Source organism: Canis lupus, chromosome 20, assembly GCF_011100685.1.
Source record: "Canis lupus familiaris isolate Mischka breed German Shepherd chromosome 20, alternate assembly UU_Cfam_GSD_1.0, whole genome shotgun sequence".
Classification (NCBI taxonomy): Eukaryota; Metazoa; Chordata; class Mammalia; order Carnivora; family Canidae; genus Canis; species Canis lupus.
The window spans coordinates 2,875,319-2,899,417 of NC_049241.1; the positions used below are offsets into that span (position 1 = coordinate 2,875,319).

At 45.8% G+C, this 24,099-nt stretch overlaps 1 protein-coding gene across 1 annotated transcript in view; it reads right to left on the bottom strand.

Moving 5' to 3' along the window:
* The window catches only part of COPG1 (COPI coat complex subunit gamma 1), a 28,180-nt gene extending 15,235 nt beyond the window's left edge, over positions 1–12,945 (bottom strand). The window contains exons 1-14 of the mRNA XM_038565484.1: positions 12,791–12,945; positions 11,812–11,864; positions 11,288–11,368; positions 10,757–10,828; positions 10,564–10,643; positions 8,984–9,059; positions 8,630–8,722; positions 8,155–8,241; positions 6,555–6,712; positions 6,334–6,467; positions 5,185–5,252; positions 4,592–4,780; positions 3,532–3,627; positions 1,387–1,630 (exon numbers count right to left, since the gene is read on the bottom strand). Of these exons, the coding sequence (XP_038421412.1) occupies positions 1,387–1,630; positions 3,532–3,627; positions 4,592–4,780; positions 5,185–5,252; positions 6,334–6,467; positions 6,555–6,712; positions 8,155–8,241; positions 8,630–8,722; positions 8,984–9,059; positions 10,564–10,643; positions 10,757–10,828; positions 11,288–11,368; positions 11,812–11,864; positions 12,791–12,827 (1,468 nt within the window). The 5' untranslated portion in view covers positions 12,828–12,945. The remainder of the gene's footprint in view (positions 1–1,386; positions 1,631–3,531; positions 3,628–4,591; positions 4,781–5,184; positions 5,253–6,333; positions 6,468–6,554; positions 6,713–8,154; positions 8,242–8,629; positions 8,723–8,983; positions 9,060–10,563; positions 10,644–10,756; positions 10,829–11,287; positions 11,369–11,811; positions 11,865–12,790) is intronic.
* Between the last annotated feature and the right edge of the window lie 11,154 nt (positions 12,946–24,099).

Sequence of the window (24,099 nt, forward strand, 5' to 3'; positions counted from 1 at the left end):
CCTGACAGCTCATAGCTCGGACACTTCCAGCACTTGGAACAGGTGTTTGAGCAGAAGAGCCCCAGAGCTTATAAGCAGTCCTGAGCATGGAGGCCCAAATCTGCCACCATTGCAATGACTGGTCTTGGACGGACCTTCACTGGGCCTCAGCTCCCTCATCTGTTTCATGGAGAAGGCAGCCCCATTCTTGGGTTCCAGGAGCCATTTTGGCATTAACTGAGATGAGGCCACAGAAGCTAGCCACACACAGGTTGCTCAGCTTCTATACACAAATGGCCTCAATTTGTAGTTATTAACCTTTGGATTAACGTAAGAAAATGAACTATTATTAATGAATATCAATCGCTGAAACTGGAAAGATCTGTCCAGTGGGGGCATTAGAAGACAGTAAATTTGAAATAAAGAATATGATGGCGGGACACCTGGGTGGCTCAGCGGTTGAGCATCTGTCTTCACCTTAGGTCATGATCCTGGGGTCCTAGGATCGGGTCCCACATCAGGCTCCCTGCATGAAGCCTGCTTCTCCCTCTGCCTCTGTCTCTGCCTTTCTCTCTCTCTGTGTGTGTCTCTCATGAATAAATTAATAAAATCTTAAAAAAAGAGAAAAATATGATGGATGCATACTGAATTGTATACTCATTTAAAAGAGTGCATTTTGGGGTGCCTGGGTGGCTCAGTTGGTTAACCACCTGACTCTCAATTTTGGCTCAGGTCATGATCTCAGGGTTGTGAGAGAGAGCCCTGCATCAGGCTCTGCACTTGGTATGGAGCTTAAGTTTCTCTCTCCTCTTTCCCCTGCTCCTTCTCTTAATAAAAAAATAAAAAAATAAAAAAAAATAGTGAATTTTATAGTCTGTGATTTATATCTCAATAAAGCTACAGTTTTTAAAAAAGCTAACCAAAAAACAGCAAGAAATAAAAGAAAGTTAAACACCAACATGTAGTCAAAGTTAAAAACCAAAAATCAGTAACAAATCAGAGAGCTAAAGAACCATCCAACTGGGTGATACCCAAGCATCTGAGGTCCTTTCCACAATGTTATAAATCATGGAGCTTGTGAGGCAAGAACACAGAGTGCCTGTGGGCTGGGGCGTAGGTCCCTTTGGCAGGCCATTTGCTCAAGCAGCAGCTAAGAGCCCCAGTTTGGGGAGTGCCTGGGTGGCTCCGTCAGTTAAGCATCTGCCTCCCACTCAGGTCATGGTCTTGGGGTCCTGGGATCTAGCCCCGCATCGGGCTCCCTGCTCAGCAGGGAGTCAGCTTTTCCCTCTCTGACTCTCCCCACTGCTTGTGCTTCTCTCACAGTCTCACTCTCTCTTTCAATGATTAAATAAAAAAAATCTTAAAAAAAAAAAAAAAAGCCCCAGTTCAACACCAGCTCAGACCCACCTGCCCGGACCTCCTCATGCTCCAAAACTACACGGTTATAGATGAAGCGGATATACTTGGAAGGGTTGTTGGTCTTGGGTCCCTCCTGCCCTAGAAGATGCAGGATGCGGGTGGCCAGCACGGTGAACTCGCAGTCCTCGATGAACTCGCACAGGTGTGACAGCCCCGTCTCCTTGCTCTCTGTGTTCTCCTCAATGATGCTGATGATGCAATCCACGATGGCCCGCTTGTATTCAAAGCCACCCTGCAATGGGAGGGGTTGAGCTGAGCAAGAAAGTTGCTCTTTTCAGAAATGAGCTGTGAGGCCCAACACCTAACCAGGACGAAGGACAGCGGTCCCAACACAGAACCTGGTCAAGGGAGACCAGGGACCTGGCTTATATTCTGTGTAAAATATAAGGCTTGGACTGAATGCATGCTGGGGCCCTTGCAAATCTAATAGTAGATCATTTAATAGAAATATTTTGGGTTTGTTGTATGGCTGTGAGTTACTTTCCTTGTCCGAACCTCAGGCATATTCATAATAAGGACCATCAGTGTACTTAGTTCACAGATTATTGTGAAGGGTTAAGATGCTATTTGTATGCTGTTTTATTTCAGTGAGGCGGTTATGTGAGAAAGCACACTATAAACCTTCAAACACTGTTTTCGGTAACAGTTTTACAGCCAGGCAAGCAGTGAAGGGGGGGGCGGGCAGCAAGAAGCTCAGACTAACTGCATCAAGGCTTCGCTGGCAGCTGCTCTGATTAGTGAATGGACATACCCCTGTGCACAAGCAGCAGATCCATTTCTAGAACACAAGGTTTCAGTGTCTGACTGCTGCACCCTAATGAATGAAGTCTTACATTTTACTGATATTTGGAACCATGAATTTTTCTGGGAGGAAAGGAGGTATGGGGAAAAACCATGGACTCTGGAGCCAGATACATCTTAGTTCAGATTTTGGCTCAGATACTGATTGGGCAGGTGACCACAGGCAGGTCACTTCACCTGAGTCTCAGATCCCTGATTTTTTTTTTAAGATTTTATTTATATATTAGAGAGAGAGAGAAAGAGAGAGAGAGAGGTTGAAGGAGGCAGGCAGACAGACAGAGGGAGAAGCAGGCTCCATGCAGGGAGCCTGATGTGGGACTCAATCCCGGGGCCTCCAGGATCACGCCCTGGGCTGAAGGTGGCACTAAACCGCTAAGCCACTGGGGCTGCCCAGATCCCTGATTTTTTTTTTTTTTAAGATTTATTTATTTACTTATGATAGAGAGAGAGAGAGGCAGAGACACAGGAGGAGGGAGAAGCAGGCTCCATGCCAGGAGCCCGACGTGGGACTTGATCCCGGGACTCCAGGATTGCGCCCTGGGCCAAAGGCAGGCGCTAAACCGCTGAGCCACCCAGGGATCCCCCAGATCCCTGATTTTTAAAGGGAGGAAATGATGTCTGTCGACAAGGCCTGTTATGAAGATCACAAGATTGTATACGCTGTGTGGTGTCTCCAAAGTGTTGGACCCATTAGCTAAAAACTCCCTAAGTATTAGCACCCTCCTCCCCTCTAATATTGCAAGAATCCCAAAGATACCCAAGGCAAGGGTTCCTCACCTGCCTTGTTCCAAGGGCCACTTTGGGCTGGGGTAAAGGGGCACTAGATATCTGGGGACCAATTCTACTCTAAAGCCCTTTGCTTCTGCTCCTCTGAATTAACTGGTTTTGTTGACACACCCAAGGAAGGCAGTGTGAGTCACAAACTTACATCAAAAACAAAAATAGAACCCAATGTTACATACATTATTAGCATTAATTTCAGAAGAAACCACCCCTGGAGCTCTTGGAATGCCCAGAAAATTTCTATACTAGACACCAGTGAACACAGGTTTTCCTGACTCTGGCATAAGCATCGCCACAGGGCATCTGCTGTGTCTTTAAAGCCAGGGTGGTGAGTCATTACTTATTACTGTAATTACTAGCAATTGGTATGTTTATACTATGGTTCATGAGGAGTATAAAGGCCACAGGCACCAGGAAATCTACCTCGTTAATAGGTTGATCTGGGTACCCCCCAAGAAGAGGACCTTGGCTCCAAATTGAGCATGGAGTTAGCAGCCAGGTCACTCCCTGCACGAGGAGACCTGGCAGGCCCCAAATGCCAGCTCTTACCTCTTCCCGCAGCATGGTGAACAGGAAGTTCATGAGCACAGCGTGTTTGCGAGGATACTTCTGACACAGGGCACTGATGGCCTGGACCACCACCACCTGAGTCAAACAGACATGTGTGAGCAGCGGCCTGACACTAGGGTCAAGTTACTTAGTTTACTACGTGCCAACAGAGTCCTTCCTTAGGTCCAGCCAGGCCCTGGACCTAGAGGGCAAGGAGGAGAGAGGAACTCCACTACCCTCAGGGAGTACATGATCCCTAAGCCCATCCAACTAGGGTGGCATGCACACAGGTCCCAAGAGCCCCAGACCCAGACTCTGGATCCGGACTCTGCTTTTCTCAGACCTCAAAGTAAGTCCACAGGCCCCTCTCCTTGCCACCTGTTCTGCTTCTCTTCCTACCTCCACCCCCACAATCTTACACATCAGCTGATCTGGTTCCTCCCTAGGTACTTTGGTCTTGGCCCTCTCCCCTTTGCACACAGTCTCAATTTTAGTACATGTGCTGCCAAAGTGAGCACTGCACAAAGTCTCTTAGGCAGTCCTTCCTGCTCCTGTAGTTTTACCTATTATGCCGCTCACTCTCAAACCTTTGTCTGTTGTCTGAGCTCAAGACCAGTGTTTCCAAATGCCCACCAGGCAACTCCACCTGGTGTTCACTGGCACATCAAACTCAACATATCTGCAATCACCACTATTACCTTCTCGCTGTGCTCATCCAGGACCTGACTCTCCCTCCTTCCCCAAACTGATCAATAGCACCACCATCAGCCCATACTAGTAAATGAGAGCTCTCTGACAACATTTGCTCCCTCAGCCTTCGCTCCATGCCCTGACAACTGGTCTCACAAAGGAACAATAAGGACAAAGTTCCAGAGGCAGGATGAGCGTGTCTCCCAAGTCCGAGCCCTCAGAAGGGCAAAGTGCCACCCTCTCCACCAAGTCTTCAAGCCTGACCAGCTCCCAGTCAATCTTGGCCTGGGGGCTAGGGAATGTGGAGGAGCAGGCACAAAGTGTCTTCCTCACTCTGGGGACAGTGGGTGTTCCAGGCACACCCGGGTACCTTGAACTCATCTGAGATCTCTGACATGAAGGACGAGATCTGCTTCATGAGGCGGTCGATGCTGCTCTCACTGCCGGTCTTGAGGAGCGTGGTGATGGCCAGTGTAGCGATGCTACGGTTTGAGTCTGTCACCAGGTTCTCCAGATCCAGATTGCATGCTGTCACTGCAGAAGGGTGCTTCATGGCCACCTGTTTGAGAGGACAGAGAGAACAGATATAAAAAGGGCCTTTTTCTTTTTTTCTTTAAAGATTTTATCAATTTATTCATGAAACATACAGAGAAGCAGAGACATAGGCAGAGGGAGAAGTTCCCTGCAGGGAGCCCAGTGAGGGACTTGATCGCAGGGCCTGGGGATCATGACCTGAGCCAAAGGCAGACACTCAACCACTGAGCGACACAGGTGCCCCAAAAAGGGACTTTTTTGATGGCTCTGGCCTCAGACGAGCCCATCTCACCATCTGGTAGAAAGCAACTGTGACCAGCACCACACCTTTTGTAACTCAGGTCAGGGGTAACTGAAATGCCTCCAGCTGATTAGGCCACCCCCCTGACCCTCTCAAAAGGCCAGAGTTACCCACCTCTAAACCCTTACCTTATTGAGGGTGCGGACAGCAGCATAGCGGAGAGCGGCCTTAGGTGAGCTGCAGAAAAGCTGGAGCACTGTGGGGATACAGATGCCATGTGCCAGGCTGCCCTCACCACTCAGCAGCTGGGAAAGCCCAGGCCTCCAGGGAAGGGCAGCACAGGGCATGGAGGGCACACAAGGGCTAGGAAGCTGTTCAGACCCAAACTCTGTGCTCATTTCCCTGCTGGCACCCTCACCATAACCAAGGAAGAGAGCTCATGAGCAAAGAGGCTTTGATATGCCTATGAGAGCCCAGTGGATGTTATGAATGATGCCGGCTGCTACTTACTGAGAACCTGCTATTTTCCAGGCATTGTGCTAAGGAGCTGCTATACCTTGTCTTATTCATTTCTCACAATCTCACAGAGCAGCTATTATCCCCGTTTAACAGATACAGAGACTTAAGTACACGGGTAAAGCTACTAAAGTTAACTCTGGAGCAGCTGCTAGCTACCAGAACCAGGACTGAAATCCAGGACTGCCTGTACCTAAAGCCTGAGCCCTCTACCTCTGTGAAGTAGAACTGCACTCCCCATTCCTGGGCATGCACTGAAACCAGCAGAATTAGCTCCATCCTGGCTTCAACAACTGCCCTGGTTCCTATGCTAACTGGTTACACGTCAGACAGCATATCTCTCCCCGTGTCATGGCTGTCAGGAAGCCAGGACTCCAATCCAGGCCATCAGGCTCCAGTGTTCAGGCTTCAGGGATCCCTCTGAAATGTTCTTCCTTTGTCTAAGACAGCTTGGCCCCTAGTGACCAATGCACTGGTTTTATAAATATTGGGTTCCTCCACCAGGCTCTCTTGGCATGGCTAGCCAGTCTGATAGGCTGCAGAGTGGATCTGAACCCCACCTCTGCCTCTTATCAGAGCCCCAGGCTCTTTAATGAATGGTAAGATGGAACTAAAAGTACCCTATCCCCAAACATAAGGCACACAAGAGAGCCTGGTACAGTGCCTGGTACCAAATACATACTAGATCCCAAATACTTCTCTTAACATAACACTATGGCCTATTTGAGGGCTTTTTCTTTCTTTTCCCTGACCCCTGGGCCCAGGGCCTAGTTCCCAGCAGACATAAACATGTGGGGCTTGGGTGAAGGGATGTCTGTAACCTGACACAGCTGGGGCCAGCTCTTTGGCGCTGCAACCTGGCAGATTGACGATGGCTGAGGCAGCTTCATACACCACCATCTCATGCTTGTTGCGCAAACAGCTCTCAATGAAGTCAAACAGTGGGCTGTCACGGCTACAAAAGAACATGGGCAGCAAGAAGTTGGGGGTGGCCCAACACTGAATGAGGCATTACCTGGCCAGGGGAGCCGAGAGCCATTACCTGCCGTCCTCCTCCTCCAGCTGCTTGCTGGCCACCCGGATCATCATGCAGTAGGCAAAGGGAGACTTGAGGCCGTGCCTGGTGAACTTGCTGATCATCTTGTTGACAGCCAGGCGGTCGTTCTTACGCACATGGTACAGGAGCCCCAGAGCATGGTACTAGATGATAGGAGACCATGGCATAGTATAGACATGTGAACCTCAGGTCTACCAGCAGGCCAGTACATCTCTCTGGGCTTTAGCCTTCTCATTCTACCTCAGAGGGGCTATGAACAATTTACCCAGATGCTCTGTATGGATGGCCTCTGACACAATACTCAATAAACCATACGAGTATATTTGTAGCCTAGCTCCTACCCCCAATTTTGGCAAGGCGGCCTGAGTACAGATGTGGAGGGGACAACAAAAACCACAGAGATGAAAGAACAGGAGAAGATGAGATGTCTTTCAACAAGAGAAAGTGGGAGCCAGGCCTCGAGCATGGACCCATGCTCCTCCCATGAGATCTTACAGCGTTAAACCTTATGACACCCCTAAAGGTAGTTATTTGTAGCCCTACTGACTCCCAAGGACTCATGGCTGGCACTGGCAAAGCTAGGTCTGAGGGCACAAAGTCAAGGGATTCCCCTTTTGGAGATGTAAGGTACACAGAGTTCATTCTTATCCCCCTGCCCTTTGTTTTTTTTTTTTGTTTGTTTTCTTTTCCTTTTTTCTTTCTTTACCAGAGTGGTATTCAAAGGCTAAGGCATGCAACTGTGGGTGCCTTGTATGTGAGAAGCTTCTCTGACCCCAGGAAGTGTTCTGAGGGGCCACAGCCGGCCCTGGAGAGGAGAATCAGCACAAGGAGTGAGAAGAAAGAGGCGATAAGCACACAGGGAGCACTTACAGGTACGCACCTGAAAGGTCAGACTTTTTTTTTTTCTTAACTTTATTTATTTGAGAGAGAGAGAGAAGGAGCACAAGCAGGAGAGGGACAGAGGGAGAAGCAGATGCTCTGCTGAGTGGGGAGCCCAATACGAGGCCCAATCCCAGGCCTGTTGTATCATGAACTGAACCAAAGGCAGACACCTGAGACTGAGCCACCCAGGTGCCCCTGGACAGGTCAGGTGTTGTTAGATGCTGTCTCATAGTATTCTTACAGCCTTGTGAGCCAGAAACTTTCATTCCCATTTTACAGGAAAGGAAACTGAGACTCACAAAGATTAAAGGAATTCCTGGCCTAGGTCACTGAAAAAGAGTTGAGTGGCTGAAAGCCCCACCAATGTATTTACATGCACCACTAACAGCCAACTTGGCAAAGGCTCTCTGTCTCCCTGGGCCAGGTTTGCTCCCTCCCATGCCCCCAAACACTACTCGGCTGGTTATCAAATACTTGAATATTTCAGTTCCAGCTGGTAAGCAGCCTCTAACTTAAACCTTCCCAAGGGTACCCTGGATTCTTTTCCCAAATTCCCAAGTCTCCCCACAATCCAAGGACAAAAGATTAAAGCCTGCCCCTGCTAGGGACCACCAGGATCTCCAGGAGAGTGTCCTTTCTGACTGGCCAGTGCCATGCCATATGCCTAAGAATTGTAAATACCACTCCTCTGTTCACACCTCACCTGGACCATGATGTTATCGCTGGATGCCGCCTCCTGGGCCTCATTCACCCAGCGCTTGACTACGTCAAAGCTGCACTTCAGCAGGTGCTACGGGCAACAGAGCACATTAAGAAGCAGGTAGGCAGAGTGCTCTGCCATCATACTGCCTGGCCCCAGCTCACAGTTAAGTCCAGCTCTGGATCCTCCCTTGGACAGCCCAGAGACGCCCTGTTGTCCTGGTTTTGTGAGACAGTGCATGAGAACAGCTCTCAACCTCAGTCTCCACCCTGGTGACAGATCTCCCACCAGACCAAAATTTCAACAATCTGTCACCCTAAGGAATCGGTCAAAAGTTCCTTGGTACCCTTTACTGAGAAGGTGGTGGGACTCTCAGATCTGGGGACATAGAAACACTTTTTTTCCTACTGAAAAGCAACTGATATTTCCTCAGTTTCCCAACCTGATGCCTAGCCCCCCAGGGTCCCCAGCTACACACCAGGGAAGACACCAGGGCAGAACTGGAGACACTGGGCACCTTGTCCACGATGGCCTGTTTCATGTAGCGCTCGATAGCCTGCAGCATGGTGCTCTGTGGGGACAAGTAGGGGTGGGAGGGGACACTATCAATCCATGGCAATAGTCAGGAGTATAGATGATGGGTGGGAAGATTGAGGGCAAGAAGGAGGCAAACCTGTTTCTGGTGTTCCTGCACCCCACCCGCACCCCATCACCTGGCTCAGTGTTTTACCCAGGAGACACAGGACAACCTAAGGCATGTGAAGGAAAATCATAACTGAGCCTCTCCAGGAAGCAGGGAAGAATGGCTGCTTGGAGGGGGCAGGAGACTCACGTCAGTAATCTGGCAAAGGGCACGCACAGCTGGGCCCCGGTAGTTGTCTTCTTTCCCAGTCATGTCCTTTGTCAGGCTGCAGGAGGGGAAGGCATTGTCTACACACAGGAAACTGGGCCTCTCTGAGACCATGTCCCCATCCATTTCTATCCAGCTCTGGTCAACATGCTTGCCTGGACTACTACATGAGTTTCCTAACTAATGCCCTCACAAAATTCTTACTCCTTCCTGGTCAAACCCCACATGGCAACAAGAGAGATTTTTATAAAGCTTGAAACTGACAAGGTCACTCCCCAGCTTGGGTTGAAACGTTCCCAAGGCTTCCTATTGCCCATTACCACCAAGTATAAACTCCTTAACAAAGAAGTCCCCAAATAGGCCATGCTCTCTCCTCTCCAGGCCTTTGAATATGCTATTCCCTCAACCTGGAGCACTCCTGACCCCCGCCCCCCCACTTCTGTCCTGCTATTTATTTATCTAGGTTTCTATCCCTTCCTTCCTTAAGATTTTATTTATTTGAGAGAGAGTGTGTGAATGCAAGAGAGAAGAGCAGTGAGGAGGGGCAAAAGGAGAGGGAGAAGCAGGCTCCCTGCTGAGCAGGGAGCCCAACACAGGGCTCGTTCCCAAGGCCCTGAGATCATGACCTAAGCTAAAGGCAGATGCTTAACCGACTGAGCCAACGAAGCACCCCTAGGAGGCCTTTTCTGATCCAAATTCAAATGGGATATTCTTCTAGTCTGTTCTCACAGTCTATCATGATAAACTCTATTATATCTTTTTTTTTTTTTTTTTAAGGTTTATTTATTCACGGGAGACACAGAAAGAGAGGCAGAGACACAGGCAGAGGGAGGAGTAACAGGATTCATTCGGGGAGCCCAATGTGGGACTCAATCCCAGGACTCCAGGATCACGCCCTGAGCCAAAGATAGATGCTCAACCGCTAAGCCACTCAGGAGTCCCTAAACTCTATTACATCTTAATACCTGTCTGCCTAGTTATTTCTCTGTCAATTCTGGGGCTGCAGAGCTCATGTCAGTTTTTTTTGCTGCTATATTCCCAGAACTATTCACAAGGACTAGTGGACATTCAATACATATTTTCTAAATGAGACCTATGATGTAATGTACAACATCCTTCCCTCCCCACATTCTTGGTTCTTAAGAACAGAGATTATATTTTAGTCACATCTGCCGCCTGAATAACTCAGTCTACAGCAGAAACCAGTGATTGGTAAGCAAGGCTGTCTGTATACCCCTGCACTCTATTTTTCTTGTGTTCTCTCTTGGTACTCACTAAAGTCTTTGTGAAAGTTCCAGGGTGGCTCAGTTGACTGAGAGGAATCAAGGCAAGGAAGGGTTTGTGCTCTAAGGTAAGGTCAGAGAATTAAAAAGGAAACTGCACACTCCGGAGGCTGCCATGGGGTAGGCAGCAGTAACACAAGGATGAGGGAGACAAAAGAGGAAAGGGTGCCTGGTATTATATTAAACAAAATCTCATTGCCTGATACACAAGAGAAAAAAACGGCCTCTGTGTCAATGGCCTCCATCAAGGGAACCATCATCCATCAACCTAAGACTCACCTGCTGGTGACGATAATAACATCCTCAGCGATGCAAGACATCTCCTTGATGGTCAAGTAGCACATCCGACGGAGCGTGGGCTGGAAAATAAATAGGAAAAGTCCTATAACTGACCCGTGGCTCAGCAAGAGGGCCAAGGTAAGGAAAACTCCAACCCACACAAAGGTAGACCATACTGACTGAGGGCACTTACGTCATTGGACTGAAAGAGCTTGGTCATGGCAAAGAAGGCCTCAGTTGCTTCAGTGGTCCCTAGGTGCTCCCCCTGTTTTAGTCGAAAAAGAAAGTCTCAGTGTGGGGCAGAGAGGCCAGAAGGCTCTTTCTGCCAGTTCAGCCCAGGCCAGATCCTCAGACCCTGCAGAGGCAAGGGCACCAAGGGCAATACATCAGAGTTAGACATTGAGGAGACCCAGAGCTGGACAACCATCACACAGGAGCTGTCAGATATCTGAAGGGCTATCTTAGCAACCCCTCCAACAACCTCCAGCACCATTTCCCTCACCCCCCAAGTTCCATCCTTTTTTTTTTTTTTTTTTTTTAGGATTTTATTTCTTTATTCACGAGAGGCAGAGAGAGAGAGACAGAGGCAGAGGCAGGCAGAGGGAGAAGCAGGCTCCCTGCCTGATGTGGGACTTGATCCCAGGACTCCAGGATCACACCCTGGGTTGGAGGCAGGCGTTAAACTGCTGAGCCACCCAGGGATCCCCAAGTTCCATCCTCTTACCTGGTTTATGAGGTAAAGGATCTTGGTGAGGATGTGCGCACATTTTCGAGGATTGATGGGAGTTTCATTAAATACACGAGCCTAATAAAAAGCAACCAAGAACATTACTTTCTAGCCTGGTTTATTTCCTTCCCATTGATTGCACTCAAGCACATTCAAAATCTGAGAAGTCCCAGGGTAAATAAATACATTTGCCTAAAAAGCTTACTTTCATAAGGAAACAGTGTTGTTTTGTTTTTTCCTTAATTCATCTACTAACCACTCCTCAAATCTTCCCTAAATATTAGTTAGGGATGTGCTGACTTACTAACAGGTTTTTAATAAACACTTGTTAAGTAGAAAAAGAAACAGAGAGCAGGAACAACAACAAAGGCGAGCATAATGAACTCTCTCCAGGAAGTTTTCCTGTCTTTCCAGGAACAGGTTCCTCCCTTACTGTTCTTTAAAGCACCACTTTAAAGGTGTTAGTATTTTGAACACGTTGATTATGAACACTTAGGATGGAGAAGGTAAATGATACTTGCCTCCTGGAGTACTGCACTCTTCTCAAGATGCTGGAATGGGTTAGAGCCTCCACCTACAGAGCAAAGAAGAGTGAGTATGGGTTGGAAGCCTAAACTGCAAACCTTGCAGACATAGAGAAGGGAAAGATGTCACTACTGTCTACCTAGTCAAGTTCAAATTACTCCAGAAGGGCAATCAAAGCTCTACAACTTGCACATAGATCCTACCACTCTTCTGCAGGGAGCTCCTTCTACCCGAAACCACTCGGTCACCCAGCAGCCCTGGTACAGTCCTTCTGTGCTTCTCAGTGTGGTGTCTTGCATTCATTTATGCAACTTGTACTTAACTGAGTCCCTACAATGTGTGGGGACCATTGTCTCCTAGTGACGAGGATTTCTTCACAGCAAATGTCACATTTGTAATCAATTACGTGTGTCTTTATCTGGTTGGTGTCTAGCTTCTCCACTAGGCCTGTGACTTAATATTCCCAGATGAAGCCCTGAGGGTCTCATTGTTCTACTACAATCTCGGGATGCAATACAGTGCCGGGCATTCGGCAAGCGCTCAACACATGTTTACTGAATAAATAAATGAAAGAGGGTTCTTAGCCACAGCACTGGCTCCACAGATTACGCTCCCGTTCGGCCAGCAGCAACGCAGCCCCGTGAATCCCAAGGGGTCTCACTGAGAAAGCCACCACGGTGCATCTGGCCGGGCCCCTCCTCCTAACAGCTGGGGAAACCGAGGCCCCCAGAGGCGCATGACCCACCCAAGGTCACCCAGCGAACTGTGGTCGAGCCCCCGAGAGGGGGCAGCGGAGCACGCTCGGGCTCTCCAAGGCCTGCCACTGCCCCCCTGCGGACGTTGGCACAACCCCTGCCCACCCCCGTCCCCGGGTCTCGGCTTCCCGTCGAGGAAGGGGCCCGGAAGGACGGCTCCCCGGGCGGGTGCAGAGAGCCTGCGCGAGGGTCCGGCCTCCCCCAGCCTACGCCCCCTCACCCGACTCCTCGTCTTTCTTGTCGAATTTCTTCAGCATGGTGGTGCCGGCGGGGCGCGAAGCAGCAGCCCTGTGGCAGACCCGTGCAGCAAGCGGCAGCGACCCGGGGGCAGCTCCGCACAGGCCACTTCCGGCCAGCCACGTAGTCCCGCGTTCTGCGCACGCGCAATCTGCGCTCCGCGCACGCGCACAACCCGGAGCTACGCCCGGCTTTAACCCTCTCCCTGCCGGGGAGGAACAGGGCTCAGGGCCGGGAGTTGCGGGGGAGGGCAGAGGCCTCGGACTCGGGCTGACGTGTACCCCTGCCGTGCGCCTTACGTCCTCCTTATTTGTGCAATGGGAGCAGTCGTTCCCCCCTCCCTGCGTTGTGGCGTTAGTCTAAACGGGCTTCCCCAGGTGAGGCCCCTAGCACGCCCGCCGCGGTAGACACCCAATTGTTAGCACTTACTAGGGTCACTTCAGGGAGGCCTTGCTTTCAGTCTCCTAACCGCGCCGGATTTGTCTCCCTAGCTCGAATCACCATCTAACACACTGCTTTTTTACTTTATTGAATTTATTGTCTTTTACTCACCACCGTGGATAACGGTGGCATATAGTAGGTGCTCAGTCAATTCTTGAATGAACTTTCGTGCATGAAATGCATGAACTTTCTCTTACTAATTCATATCTCCCCCTCCCCATCGCATCTAATCATGGTGCAAATTGTTTTTAACTTTCAGGGACCTAAAGTAAAAAAACAGCCTAGAAACTTCAAGGTGCTGTTTAAAATACTTTGGATGTTTATCAAGCGCTTACCAGACGCGCCGCCCTACCGCTGGAGGCGGGAATGGACTGAAAGGGGAAAAAGGAACGTCCTCCGCAGTTTGTCTACCTGGGCACCTGCGCGGGACACAGAGGCTCAGGTAAGGACGGTGCGTGCCAGCGTCCCGAAGTGCACCTGGCCGGCAAGCGCGAGCCAGGACGGCCGAGGACCTGGAGGTCGCTGGAGGAGAGGGGCGGAGGGGCCTGCGGCACAGCCGGAGTGGAGTCAGGGGGAGGGCCAGGCTCCAGGGTTAGGCTTTGCGGAGGCGGAGGCTGGGGACTGGGGGCTGGGGGCTGGGGGGAAGGGGAGGGGGCAGATCCTGCGCCAAGGTGCAATTGTGAAGAGTCGGAAAGATATTCAAAATCCAGCCGGTATCCCCACTCCTTATTCGGTGGAAATCACCCAAGAGAAAATAAAATTGTCCACTGCAGCAGTTTGCAGCAAGGTAATTGGAAACACCCTAAATGTCCCGCAATGATGGGATGGTTAAGGGAATCACGGTAGATCAGATGAAATATTCGTCACCCTTTATAAAGGGATATTTCTAATGACTTAAGAGGCAATATGCAAACTTCCTATAATGAATGAGACATTAAACGAGGAGAGCAGGGTGTAAAAATGTTCCCAATTAAGGTGAAATAAATATGCCTCATGGTTAAAAACCAGAAAAGAACCTCAGAAATTTGAATTATGTTAAGAGGCTGAAATACAGATGTATTGGGCTAAATACAGATGAATTATATTGGGCTAACATATCCTTTTATGTTTTAATATTAATTCTATAAAACTGTGTACCAAAGCCAAAATATACAATCTTTACCATAACTCTCTGAGAATGAGAATTGTAAGTGGTGACTCCAGCTCTAAGTGTGGGCATATATGTGTATATAATTGTAGGGTTTTTATTACTTTTATTTTATTTTTAATTTTTATTTATTTATGATAGTCACAGAGAGAGAGAGGCAGAGACACAGGCAGAGGGAGAAGCAGGCTCCATGCACCGGGAGCCCGACGTGGGATTCGATCCCGGGTCTCCGGGATCGCGCCCTGGGCCAAAGGCAGGCGCCAAACCGCTGCGCCACCCAGGGATCCCTTTTTATTACTTTTAAACGTTAGTATATGTTCTTTATGAAAATTGCTAAGTCCTTGGTAGAAAAACAGAATACTGAAAGTACTTGCGAAACTAGGAAAATCTGAATGACATTGGTAGATTGAGCCAATATTAATATACTGGTCATGATATTATTTTTTATTTATTATTTTTACTAGTTAAAATTGAGATATAGTATGACACAAAATTCACCCTTTTAAAGTATACAATTCAGTGGTTCTTAGTATATTCAAAGAGTTGTGTACCCATTCACCACTAATTCCAGAACATTTCATCACTCCCAGAAGAAGCTGGTACCCATTAGCATTCCTCACTCCCCTCCCTTCCCCAACCATTAATCTACCTTCTGTTTCCATGGATTTGCCTCTTCTGGATATTTCATATAAATGGAGTCATACAATATGTGGCCTTTTGTGTGTCTGGCTTCTTTCACTTAGCATAATGTTTTCAGAGTTCAACCACATCATAGTATCAATCAGATACTTCATTGCTTTTTATTGTTGAATAATATTCCATTTTATGGATATGCCACATTTTGTTTATCATGCATTAGTTTATGGACTTTGGGGTTGTTTCTACTTTTTGACTTTCATGAATAATGCTGCTATGAACACTTGTATACAAGTTTTCATGTGACATGTTTTCATTTTTCTTGAGTGCATACGTAGGAGTAGAAATGCTGGGTTATGTGATAACTGTTTAACTTTTTGAGAAACCGCCTATTTTCCAAAGCATCAGTACCACTTTATATTCTCACCAGCGTTTTCAATTCACCACCAATCTCTCCACATCTCAGTAACACTTATTATTGTCTTTTTGATTATAACCATCCTAGTGTGTGTGAAGTGGTATCTCATTGTGGGTTTTTTGTGTTTTTTTTTTTTAAGATTAAAAAAAAAAGAATATTCACGAGAGACACAAAGAAAGAGACCCAGACATAGGCAGAGGGAGAAGCAGGCTTCATGCAGGGAGTCTTTTTTTTTTTTTTTTAAGATTTTATTTGTTTATTCATGAGATACACAGAGAGAGTGAGAGAGAGGCAGAGACAGAGGAAGAAGCAGGCTCCTCACAAGGAGCCTGATGCGGGACTTGATCCCGGACTCCGGGATCAGGACGTGAGCTGAAGGCAGATGCTCAACCGCTGAGCGGTCCAGGCGTCCCTGTGCAGGGAGTCTTATGTGGGACTCAATCCCGGGACTCACAGGGCATTTATATATCTTCTTTGAAGTATTGTCTACTCAAATCCTTTGCTCATTAAAGAAAAAATTTTTCAAAAAAAAAAAAAAAAGAAAAAATTTTTCTATCATAGGGTTGTAAGATTTCTTTATATATTCTGGATACTAGATCCTTACAGATATATATGATCTGCGAATATTTTCTTCCATTTTGTGTGTTGTCATTTCACTTTTTTTTACAGTGTCCTTTTTTTTTTTTTTTTTTAAGATTTTATTTATTCATGAGAGACACAGAGAAAGGCAGAGACACAGACAGAGGGCTCCATGCAGGGAACCCAATGTGGGACGATTCCGCGTGTCTAGGATCACACCCTGGGCTGAAGGCGGCGCTAAACCGCTGAGCCACCGGGGCTGCCCTTACAGTGTCCTTTGAAGGAGAAAGGATGAGGTCCAGTTTATCTATTCTTTCTTTTGTTGCTTATTCTTTTCTTTAAGATTTTATTTATTTATTAATGAGAGACAGAGAGAGAGGCAGAGACATAGGCAGAGAGAGAAGCAAGCTCCATGCAGGGAGCCTGATATGGGACTGGATCCTGGCACTCCAGGATCATGCCCTGGGCTGAAGGCAGGCGCTCAGCCGTTGAGTCACCCACGTGTCCCTTGTTGCTTAGTCTTTTGGTATCCATATATAAGAAATTGTTGCTCAAACCAAGCTCATGAAGATTTAACCCTATTGTTTTTTCCTAAGAGTTTTATAGACTTACCTCTTACATTTTAGGTTTTTGACACATTTTAGTTTTTGTATATGGTATGAAGTAGTGGTCCAACTTCATTTTTGTTTTCTTTTGCATGTGGATATCGAGCTGTCCCAGCACCATTTGTTGAAAAGACCATTTTTTCTCCCACTGAATTATGTTGTTACCATTGTCAAAAAAAAAAAAATCACCAGTAGTGTATGGGTTTATTTCTGGACTCTAGATTCTACTCAATTGATCTATATACTATAGTTGGTTTTTTTTAAAGATTTATTTACTTATTTGGGGGGGGGGGATAAGGGAGAGGGGTAGAGGGAAAGGGAGAGAAGATATCAGGCGGACTCTGTGCTGAGCGCACAGCCTGACCTGGGGGCTCAATTCTATGACCCTGAGACTACAACTTGAGCTGAAATCAAGAGTTGGATGCTTACCTGACTGCACCATTCAAGTGCCCTGTGTAATGTAGTTTTACAAGATGTTACCATCGGGGGAGACTGGGTAAAGGATACATGGCATTTCTCTGTATTATTTCTTTTTTTATGTATTATTTCTTATAACTGCTCATGAATCTATAATTATCTCAATAATAATTTAATTTTAAAAAGTAGAGATGATTTTTATTACCACCACCACCCCACCTGTGCCCTTAAACTAAAACAACTATTTTATTCTAAGAATTTTTCTAGCCTTCATCTAAGGTGGCTATTCTCACCCTCCAGGTGGCACCAACTCTCTTTTTTACCTCTAGTTTCTCACAAGCCAGAGTAGGAAAAGGCCCTGCCAGGATCTTTTGACACAAGCAGGGCCCCTTGCCAGGCTCTGGCGTCCACCAGGAAGACTTGGGGCAGTTTCAGAGCCCTGCCCTGCCCTGAAGGTTCCCTTAATGTAAGAGGGAGACTCGGGCCTACCTTTGCTTTAGGGGCAGCTTCTAGCCTCATAAAATGGAATTGCCCAGTCAAAGAAGCCGTCCACTGTTTTTTTCTCTGCTTATACTCACCTTTGAAAGCATTCATTCATTCATTCATTCATTCAATTAGCTCTTACTGAACACCCACTTTATATAATTCTTATAAACATAGCAATGTAGTACAATGTAGTCTCTACATGTAAGATATTATCTTAATAAAAATTAGACTTTTTGGGGATTCCTGGGTGGCTCAGCGGTTTGGCGCCTCCCTTTGGCCCAGGATGCGATTCTGGAGTCCCGGGATTGAGTCCCACGTCGGGCTCCTGGCATGGAGCCTGCTTCTCCCTCCTCCTGTATCTCTGCCTCTCTCTCTCTCTCTCTCTCTCTCTGTCTATCATGAATAAATAAATAAATCTTTTAAAAAATTAGACTTTTTTCAGGATCAGATAATGAACATAACTCCCTGCATACCTTTGCAAACTGTAAAGGGCTACTCTATAATAAGATACAATCAATGCTGGGACAGGAGGATGACAATGTAAGTGCTGACATTTATCAAGGACTCACCAGAAGACAGATACTTATGTATTTTATCCTTAAGCCACCCAAAGAAAGCTCAAAGTAAACACCACTGCTCCTATAGTCACAAAAACCCAATCTCAGAGAAGTTACATACATTGCCAAAGGATACACAGCTGCTGAATGACAGAGCTGGCTTTCATAACTAGATTTCCAGGTTGCCAAAGACTGCTGCTGCTTCTCCTTAACCCCAAGCTATCAACTGAAAAGAAATTTCAGGAAGAAACCACCTCCAGGAAGGTTTGTGCTGAACACATAGTTACTAAATGACCTGGGTCAGCTTCCTAGATATACTTTCTTTATGCCGTTTCTTCCAAGCATCCTAACCCGGTTCTATTTATAAACGATTCCTGAATTTAGCAAGAGACATTTCCCAGGTAATGTAATATATTTCTTTTTTTTTTCCAATTAGAAAAAAATGTAATATATATTTGGAGGGAGGAAACTTTAGAACAATACAACAAAATAAAATGAAAAGGACAAAATTATTCCTTTTTTTCTTAGTTACATCTTTATATTTGGTGCATACAAAAGAATTTAATTGTAATAAATGTGTAAGTTTGGGGGTATAAGAATGCAATGACCCTCCTGAACTCACTTCCCAGGTGCAGATCTAGAACCTTACCAATAATCAGAGTTCCTTTACATGATCATCCTCTGCTCACCCCCAGTAGTCACTACCATCCTTAGTTTATTGTCTCCCTACCATTTGAAAAAAATAAATCAGGGATCCCTGGGTGGCACAGCCGTTTAGCGCCTGCCTTTGGCCTAGGGCGTGATCCTGGAGACCCGGGATCGAGTCCCACATCGGGCTCCCGGTGCATGGAGCCTGCTTCTCCTTCTGCCTGTGTCTCTGCCTCTCTCTCTCTCTCTCTCTCTCTCTGTGACTATCATAAAAAAAAAATCATCTACATATGCATGCTTAAAAATAAACATTGAAAAAAAAAGAAAAAAATAAACATTGTAGGTTTTTCTTGATTTTGAGCTTTATAAACACTACACCATAGGTTGTATTCAGTGGGTGAAGGAATAGTCTTTTCAACAAATGGTGCTGGAACAACTGGATATCCACATGCAAAGCCTCCTTTTCACTGCTGCATAATACTCCATTGTGAATATACCACTGTATGCTTACCTGTTTTCCTATTGCTGGTATTTAATTTGTACCTAATTTTTTTAATCACAAAAAAACCCCCACCCACTGCTATGAACATTTTTATGCCTGCATATATACAGGAATGCCTCTTGGACATACATAAGAAAAAGAATTGCCTAGGTTATTAAACCTTGCGAGATAGTTGGCAATTGTTTCCCAAATTTTTGTACCAGTTTATATTTATACCATAATCTCCCATCCTCTCCAATTCAGTATTGTAAAAGTTTTTGTTTGTTTGTTTGTTTGTTTGCTGACCTAGTGGCTATAAATGGAATCTCACTAAAGTCTAATTTGCCGGCAGCCCCGATGGCTCAGTGGTTTGGCACCACCTTCAGCCCGGGGTATGATCCTGGAGACCTGGGATCCAGTCCCACATCAGGCTCCCTGCATGGAGCCTGCTTCTCCCTCTGTCTGTGTCTCTGCTTCTCTCCCTCTCTGTGTCTGTCATGAATAAATAAATAAAATCTTTAAAAAATTTTAAAAAGTCTAATTTGCTTTTCCCTAAAGTTGAATATCTTTTATCTGTTTATTGAAAAATTATGAAATTTCTCTGAAATGCCCATTCATGTCCTTTGTTGTTTTGGGGTAGCCAATATAAAGAAGTTCTCTATATCCTATGAGTGCTAATCATTGTTGATTTATTGCAAATATCTTCTCTCAGTTCATAACTTGTCCCTTCTCTTTCTTCATGGTATATTTTGATAAATGGAAGTGTGAATATTTAATGTTGAATTATCAATATTTTCATTTGTGGGTTGCATTTTTTTTTTTTTTGTCTTTTTAGGGAAATATTTCCCTTTCCCAAGATTGGGAAGATACTCTTCTATATCAAGTAATGTTCCATAGCACTTTCTGCAGTGGTGGATATGTCCTTTATCTGTGCTGTCCAGGATAGTAACCACTAAATGTGGCTAGTGTGACTTAGGGATTGAATTTATATTTAGTTTAATTTAATTTAATTTAATTTTATTTAATTTTATTTTTTTATTTAGTTTAATTTTAATTTAAAAATAATTGAAGATAGCCACATGTAGCTAGTGTCTACTGTATTGACCAGTACATTTTTATGTTTTCTTCTTTATTTCTTTTTAAAGATTTTATTTATTTATTCATGAGAGACACAGAGAAAGTGGCAGACACATAGGCAAAGGGAGTAGCAGGCTCCATGCAGGCAGTCCCATGCAGGACTTGATCCCAGGACTGTGGGATCATGCCCCGAGCCAAAGGCAGACGCCCAACCACTAAGCCACCCAGGCATCCCTGTTTTCTTCTTTAGAAGAAATTATGCTCTTCACATTTAAGTTCTAACTTCATCTGAAATTTTTTTGTGTGGTGTGAGATAAAAGGCCCATTTAATTTTTTTTCCAAAATATTTATTTATTTTAGAGAGAGACAGAGACAGCATGAACAGGGGAAGGGGCAGCAGTAGAGGGAGGAAGAGAATCTCAAGCAGACTCCCTGATGTGTGGAGCCCAACAAGAGGCTAGATCCCAGGACCCTGAGATCACCACCTGAGTGGAAACCCAAGAGTCAGACACTTAACTCACTGAGCCACCCAGGAGCCCCTATCTTTTCCTATATGGATAATCAACTGCCCCAACACAATGGATTGAATTATCCTTTCTTTCCATGCTGCTCTGCAATGCTACTATTGTCCTGTATTAGTCTTTCACTTACATTCTGCTTATATATCATATATCAAAAGCCCATTTCTATGGGTCTGTTTCTAGACTCCTCTATCATTGTCAACTTGTCAATCCCTGTGTCAATTCCATACTGTCTTTTTTTTTTAAATAAAGATTTTATTTATTCATGAGACACAGAGAGAGGGGCAGAGACATAAGCAGAGGGAGAAGCAGGCTCCCTGCAAGGAGCCCAATGTTGGACTTGATCCCAGGATCCTGGGATCATGCCCTGAACCGAAGGCAAATGTTCAATCACTGAGCCATCCAGGCATCCCAATTCCACACTGTCTTAATTATCAAAGTCTTAGAATAAATCTTGATATCAATATCCAATAGAGAAAGGCCTTCAATATTATCCTTTTTGGAGAATCCTTTGCCTCTTCTTGGCCTTGTCTCCTCATTAGAATTCCTCCAAATAAAGCTTATTCCATAAACAAACCTGTGGGTTTTAACTAGAATTGCATTAAATCTGTAGGTTCCCTTAAATTATCTTGAGCATAACCATCAGTTTTATATATGTATGTAACTTTCTGGCTTTTTAAAAAAGTTAACCTTATGGTCCTTACATTTTCTCTGATGGCTCCCACATACTACTGGGGCATGATGGGGCCACCAGGTGCTGAGCCATGGATCACATGTTCATTCCTATCTAATTGTACCACAGCCCTAGGTGGTGGGGTTGCCCTCGTTGTCTCCATTTTCCAAGACAAGTGAAGGTTACAGAATTTGATGACTTTCCAGAAGTCACCTAGAGGATACCCTGGAAGAGCCAAGTCTTTTTCACTTCAAAACTCTACGTATAACCTACCAAAGTGTTTTTAAACCACCCCTACCCCAGACATTTAGTTGTTTCCAGTTTTCCTGTGTGTAAATGACATTGCAACAAACATCTTTGTTTTTTTTAAGATTTTATTTATTTATTTGATAGAGAGGAAGAGTAGGAGGAGTAGGGGGAGGCAGGCAGAGGGAGAGGGAGAAGCAGACTCCCCATGGAGCAAGGAACCTGATGTGAGGCTTGATCCCAGAATCCCAGGATCATGACCTGAGTCTGAGGCAAATGCTCAACCAACTGAGCCACCCAGGTGCCCCAACAAACATCTTTGGTATACATTTTGTCTCTGTTTCTCTTTGTTTCCCTAGGCCACAGGGGAGGTAGCCCCTTGTCAAAGGATATGCTGACACTGCCTTCCAGAAAGTTCATGTCAGTTCCACTTCCCCAGTTTGTTTTACTATCAGCATTTACCAGTCATTGCCCCTGGTGAACAACCAGAAAAGAAACTGATATTTCTATAGCTACTTCTTTGGGCCAAGCATAGTACTAGCTCACTCTCTAATATTACCTCATTTATTCTCACGACAATGTCAGGAAACCAAAGCACAGAGAGGTACACTCATTTGCCCAAGATCATACAAGCTAGGAATACAAGCAGCCGAAGTGTTACACTCTACCTTAAAACTTTCCAAAGGATTCCCCTTGCACTTGAAATAAAATCCAAACTCCTCCTTATGGCCTATGAATCCTTAATGCCCTGCATCCTCCTCTCTTGCCTACCAATTTTCCTCTCCAGTCATACTGGTTTTCTTTTTGTCCTTCCAGCTTTCCATGATCCTGCCCACCACAGGGCCTTTGCCTAACCATATCCCCACATATTTTACATGGCTGTTGCTCTCTCACTGTGACTCAGCTGAAAGGCCACCTCCTCAGAGACGTGGTCCTGACCTCCACACCTAAAGTACCACCCCTCTCTTTTCCACAATCTTGTTTTATTTTCCTCACAGCAATTTATCACTGTCAGATTGATCACTGATTTGCTTGCTGGGTTTGTCAGGATCCTCCAGAATAACAGAAACAATAAGGTGTGTGTGTGTGTGTGTGTGTGTGTGTGTGTGTGTGTGTGTGTGTAAAGAGAGTGAGAGAAGTTGATTTACTATAAGGAGTTCACTCATGCAGTTATGGAAATGGGCAAGTCTCATGATCTGCAGGGTGAGTGGGCAATCTGAAGACTCAAGAGAGCTGATGATTTGGTTACAGTCCAGGTCCAAAGGTCTGAGGACTAGGAGAGAAGATGCTGTAGTTATTGTCCAAAGACCGATAGGTTCAAGACCCAGAAAGTACCAATATTTCAAGTCCAAAGACAGAAGAAAGGCTGATGTCTTAGTTTGAAGGCAATCAGGCACGTGTCATTTTCTCTTAGTCAGCAATTTTGTTTCATCCAGACCTTCAACTGATTGTATGAGACCCACCTACCTTGAGGAGGGCAATCTGCTTTACTTGATCTACTGATTTAGATGTTAATCTCACCCCAACACACGCTCCCAGAAACACCCAGAAAAGTGTTTGACCAGACATCTGGGCCCCCATGATCCCGTCAAGTTGACACATAAAATTATTGTCCTCTCTCCACCTTTAGTGGCTAAGGCAGCTCCTTGAGTGCTCGGTCCCTGGCACATGGAAGATTGTGTTAGTTGAATGAATAGCAGTTGAATGAATGAATGACAGAGTCTAGATTCTAGCCCTGATCTGAGCAATTCCACATTTATTCTTTTTCTGTGATAAGTTACCTCACATTGATCACTGGTGGTTTACTGCAAAGAAGGTAATGTAACATCTAAAGTCAAATCAGTGTCCATGTGCAAATGGGTGATTTGTGTGTGTGTGTGTGTGTGTGTGTGTGTGTGTGTGTGTGTGATGAAAAGACCCTGGACTGAGAGTCTGAGGGCACTACTCAGCTTCTTTTGGACCCTTGGTTTAAGGGGTTAACACCCGGGCTGCTCTTCTCTGAGCGTGTGACTGTGAGCCAACTGAAAGTCAAGTTACCTACAGCAAAGCTTCAAGGTTACTGAGAGATGATTTCCTGTCACTGCAAAGTAGGAAGAGAAGCAGCATCTGCAGGAGGGGTAGAGTGGCTGAATACTTATTAGTGATTCATCAGGAGCTGGTGACAATGAATAGAAAGGGTTAGAGCATCTCCACTCATCAGTCTGTAGAATAATGACCTTCCAATATATCCAAGGGGAGTATCTATGATAATCTCTGAGGGGCCCACCCCTAGGTGACTGCTGTATACAACCCATAATGCCTGGGCCTAGTAAATGTTGGATTGTTCCGGGGCCTGGGGATTCTACAGTCAAAAGGCCCCC